This window comes from Halyomorpha halys, unplaced genomic scaffold, assembly GCF_000696795.3.
Source record: "Halyomorpha halys isolate HHAL.00 unplaced genomic scaffold, Hhal_1.1 Scaffold27.1, whole genome shotgun sequence".
Lineage (NCBI taxonomy): Eukaryota > Metazoa > Arthropoda > Insecta > Hemiptera > Pentatomidae > Halyomorpha > Halyomorpha halys.
Window position 1 is genome coordinate 1733979 of NW_027115109.1, and position 5686 is coordinate 1739664.

A 5686-nucleotide genomic window follows, 5' to 3' on the forward strand; every position below is an offset into this window, starting at 1 on the left:
TATAGTTCACAGTATAGTACATAGTGAATCATTTAACTAGACCAAATAAGAAAATGATAATAAATCTAACTATATTATTAGAATAAACTTTATTTAATATGTTGACTGTCTATTACAAAATAACTTTTAGTTTGCATTCTTCCCTAGGAAACCAAATTATCTGGTGGTATGTTTATTTGTACAGCTACAATGAAATTCATATATCTTGTGAAATATGGAGAGTTAACAACTAATCACTAAAGCTGCAAGATAATTCTGGGCAAGAATTGAAACTAAGTGTGATCTTGTTGTGGATCTTCGTGTTAAGAGCTAAAAATAATGCATAATCTAGTGTTTTTGTTCTTAAACTTAAACCAACCAGAGAAAAAAAAAAAGAAAAAAAAAAAGAAGATAATTAAAAATTAAGTTTGTTTGAATTTAACATAACAAACTTACCATTAAAGCATTTTCTTATCTTAAAAAATTTTGAAATATGTAAATATTTAAGATAATACAGAATTATTAAAGAAGCTTACCATAATTTTCAACAGTCTGCAGTACATTCATGTAAGCCCTAACACTTGCAAGCAGTTCTGATGGTTTTGCAATTTCATTTGTATCTGGGTTAAACATTACCATTCCAACAAGGGCACGTGAAAATCTATTTTCCAAATGTTGATGCAAATACTCACGTGGAGCAAAAGTATACTCCCAAACATTGATAGTGGCACAATAATTGAGAGCAAAACAAAGTTCAGTCAAAGCCATGTGTAACTTATCCATCCTAAAAAATAACTCTAATGTATTGAAGTATGAAGCAGTGATTAATAATACTTGATTTCATAAATAAATATTTTTAAACAATCAGATTAAGTTTGCCATTACAACTTATTCAATAAAATAAAATTATCAAAAATAAATTATATATTTGCAGGATGCTTGAAACAAGGATGCTAACTAATCTAGCCACTTTGAAATGTTCAGTTTCTACAAAATGTTGAATTGGAAAAGACAAGAAAGTGATTTAGGTTTAACCTAATACTAAGGTTAGACCAGAAAGATTTTTCAAGATGCCGTTTTTCAATTTCAGGCGCTTTTTAAATATTGCTCTATCTTAAAGTCTATCCTTCCCGTTTTAAGGTAATATATCAGAAGTGATATAGGGCCCTCGCTCTCTGGGGGTTTAGCAGGGCGGGTCCGGCGGGGAAGGATTGCCTTTTTTTTAGTGTTATGATCTCCTCTTGTGAGATTGTGACATGTCGTACATCGACCTACCTACTCGTATAATACTACCTATTTGTATAATTGTATGATTATTAGTTGATCATATACAGGGTTAATGGGCCAAACTGAAAATATGAACTAAGGACCTCTAAACAAGAAAAAAATTTCCTCTGAAGGTATGTCCGCAAATACTTTGTTTAGGAGATATTCACACCTAAAAATTTTCATTGTTATGAATTATTTACGTCATATGAAATGCATAAAACCAATTTATTTGTTCTAACTACTTCGTAAATTAAATGTAAACATTAAGATTCATATTATTTGTTCAAAGTGAACGAGATGGATAAGATAGAATACTAATATGGCCTTTTATCCCTAACTGTATAAAAACTATTGGCAACATAAGGATTAATACTATTTGGAATTAGCATTGGGAACTGTCAATAACATTGATCAGTTTGTAAGAGGCTTTCACAGAGTAGTCATAATTATGCCTTCAATTTACACTAATGGTGAATATGCCGATATGGTGTTTGTGTATAGTTTTTGCAATATTAAAGCTAATGCTGCCCATCGTGAATATGCCAGGCGATTTTTGAATAGAAGATTACCAAACAAGTCTATCTTTAGCTCCACGTATCAACATCTTAGAGAAACTGGTACATTTGCTATAATACCACGTTCTGATCGTATTTTTGCCCCTTTATGAAATAAACAAAATAGTGCAACCATATTGCAATATTTTGATGATAATCCATCTGACAATGTACCAAGAGCTGGAGCAGAATTAAATATTACGCCAAATACAGAATGGAGAACTCTCATTGCAGATGGACTTCACCCATATCGTTATCAATAGGTACAAAATTTATTACCGCAAGATTTTTGGCAAAGAAGACATTTTTCAGATTTTACTTAAATCAAGTTGAGCATAATCCACAATTTTCAGAAAACATTCTATTGACAGATGAAGCTATCTTCACAAGAAGAGGTATCTTCAATCAGAAAAATAATCACCTCTGGTCGCAGGAAAATCCTCATACAATTCGTGAGCATCATTTCCAGCACCAGTTTCAGTGCAAAGTGTGGTTGGTGATAATACACAATATTCTAATAGGTCCGCGCTTCTGGCCGCCTCGACTCAATGCAGGCACATTTCTGGAATTTCTTAATAATTATTACTATGGTTTAATTGAACATATTCCACTACCATTCCACAACTGAGAAGGGACATGTGGCTTCAATTGGTGGTCAGATGGTTGTCCTGTGGACATTATGGAAGAATTCCACGACAATGGCTGAATTAAGGGTGACATTAAACAAAAATTCTATGCAAGGCCAGTCAATGATCTTAATTCCTTACGAAAAAGGATAATTGAATCCTGTGAAACAATAACACATATCCAGTGCCGTTCTACCACTGCTGCTGTTGAAGAAAGATGCCGAGCCTGTCTTAATGCTCTAGGAAATCACTTTCAACAACATTTAATATGAATTTAATGTTTACGTTTAATTAATAAAGTAATTGGAATAAATAAATAAGTTTTAATTATTTTATATAACCTAAATAATTCATAAAAATGAAAATATTTAGGTGTGAATATGTGCTAAGCAAAGCGTTTGCAGACATACCTTCAGATGAAATTTTTTTCTTATTTTGAGGCCCTTAATTCATATTTTCAGTTTGGCCACTTAACCCTGTATAATTGAAAGAAGAGACAAATAAGAGTACTCAAAACCAGCCATATATATATATAAATTAAGTATTGGCGAAAGCAAAATGTCAAGAAAGAGAAGAAGGAAGAAGATCTAACATGCTTGAACTGCTGTAACATACTAGCTTTATTGGGTTCAATACATCTTTTTATATACATTAGATCAGCTGATCTTCCCAGTCAGCTGACATATTGAATAACAGCTGACTCAGACCCTAACTCCCCCCCAACCAGTTTACGAATAATCCTCGTAAACTAATACTATACAATATAATAACATTTAAAACAATAACAATAATGAAAAACTATTTACAATAAAAAAAAATTCCTATATACATATCATAGTAAAAACTCACAAGCTCCCTTAAATATAAGCTAAATACATAATTTAAACCTAAGAATAAAATTAAAAAAAAAATTTCATTCAGTAAATGAACAAGCTAGAACGAAAAAGAAAATATTTACAATAATCAAAAACATTAAATGAAAAATACAATATTCTGAAGAGATACTGGAACCCTGTAAAATTGAAACCACATTCGGAGAGCTGCCAGCACTGCTACTGACGACTTTTCCTGCACCTGGTGTGCCATTCCCACCTTACTGAAGAGATCAATTATGGTTATCCATTTAAATCCTCTCCACATGAAAGTGTCGACCTGTATATTGTTGAGCGGTGCATCTGCGGTAGGTGTCTCTTCTTGTCTGCCTTTTGGTGGATGTCTATCATACTTAGTGCGTTGACAAAATTCGCAGTTTCCTACAACTTCTGTGATTGTCTTCTTCATCCCCCACCAATACGTCAATTCCCCTTAAAAATTTGTCCATTAGGCGCTGAAAGGTTATGGAACCATTTTTGAGTCCAAATGGCATCCTTGTAAATTCGTAGTGGCCCCTCTCAAAAGTGAATGTCGTCTTATGTTGATCCTTTGGATGCATTTTAATCTTATGATATCCGGCCTTCAAGTCCAATGTGCTGAATAATGTTGACCCACTCAGCCTGTCCAAAATGTCTTCAAATCTGGGAATCTGATATTTTTTGTCTATGGTATTCTCGTTCAGCTTCCTATAATCTATCACCACTCTGTACTTTTCAGTAGTTTGACCTGGTGCGCTCTTCTTTTTAACCGCCCACAATGGACTATTGATGTCTATTGGACCATATGGGGATGTACTATCAATAATTATTACCAGGTGTTTTAAACTTTGAAGCTCTTCCCAGATGTGGTTACATAGCGCGGGTATCTCCTCTCTTTCACATATGTAACCTTATCTTCTTTTAGTATGATCTCATGGACTGTCTTCCCGGTTGCCCCGAGCATGTCTCCTTTAAAAAATAATGTCTTCATATTCTCTCCTAAGTCTCCGTCTCCAGTCCTCAGCCTGATTGATTGCTCCGATCCGTGCGCCCTCGGTTCTTCTTTGTCGATGACATTTTGCATTTAACCCCCAAGTTAATTCTCTCTTTTCCCTTGATATTACTAACTCAAGCACCCACCTTCCCTAGCAGATCGTGGGGTGTGACCTCCTTGTATTCCCTCGGCATACTACCTATGATATGTACCAGAAAGTTGTCCCTACTAAGTCCCCACTGGTTCAACCCTATTTCCACCTCCCCCTCTACCTCACAAGAGCCACCCAGGGTGATCAATTTACATTGGCATTTCTGAATCTTGTGTGTCCTCTGTCCATCACACAGCTTTTTCAAGGCTTCTCGGCACATGACGGTGTTGGAACTGCTGGTGTCTACCAGGCACCTCACTCCTGCTATCTCTATTATAGGCAGACCGCCGCTCTTTTCTCTCACATTATAATACAGCAGTGTGCGGTCGCCCCTCTGCCGACATCCCCTTTAAATGTCTAGCGCCTTCCTCTCTCCAGTCCCTCACCTCCATTCTCCTGTTCCCTCATTTCCATCCTCCTGTTTTCACTCTGTCCCTTTGACTTACTCAGTTCTGTGTCTCTTCTGCTTCTTCTTCGGTCTCTGACTTTCCCGATGCTTCCGTGGATTCGCCTGAAGATCTACTCAGCCTACGGTGGCTTCTCCGTATCTGTAGGGCGTTGATCTCCATTGGTTCGTCCTGGCCCACATCTCTTCTTCGGTACATATATGGGCCCTGTTTGGCTATGTGCCCCTTATTCCTGCATTATACCCAGCTTTTTGCCCCATTAGGCTATCGCCCCCTTCTAAAAAATTATTTAATTCCCCAGTCTCTCTGGTGAATTTTTCTAGGTCTGACACCGCCTTCCTCAGGTCCTGGGCGGTTGCCGTAGGGACCTTGATCCATTCTAGCAACGTGGCATGAAATTGCACAAAAGAAACTTCTAGCAATGGCTGAATCTTTTCCGGAGGTGGGTTGCCTGCTGCTAAAGTTGGGTTGACTGCAGCTTGAGGTTGGTTGTTTTGGTTCATATTCTCCAGGTTCAGAACTGCTTTTCTCACTATTCCGTTACCTGGCATAATTCAAAGAGGAGAATGAAAAAAAAATTTTCTTCCAGACTGAAAATTACTCCAGTATCAAAAGATCCTGGGGTTTCGGTACGAGTTAAGTATCGGTGAAAGAAAAATGTCAAAACAGAGAAGAAGGAATAAGATTTAACATGCTTGAACTGCAGTAACATACTAGCTTTATTGGGTTCAATACATCTCTTTATATACATTTGATCAGCTGATCTTCCCAGTCAGCTGACATCAAAGTAACAGCTGACTCAGACCGTAACTTACACACACACACACATATATATATATATATATATATTATTAT

General features: G+C 36.3%; 1 protein-coding gene across 1 annotated transcript in view; it reads right to left on the reverse strand.

The window, feature by feature from the left end:
• Nucleotides 1-5686, reverse strand: part of Hem (Nck associated protein 1 Hem) — a 53916-nt gene that overhangs the window by 12066 nt on the left and 36164 nt on the right. The window contains exon 15 of the mRNA XM_014424989.3: nt 516-763. Within this exon, the coding sequence (XP_014280475.1) occupies nt 516-763 (248 nt within the window). The remainder of the gene's footprint in view (nt 1-515; nt 764-5686) is intronic.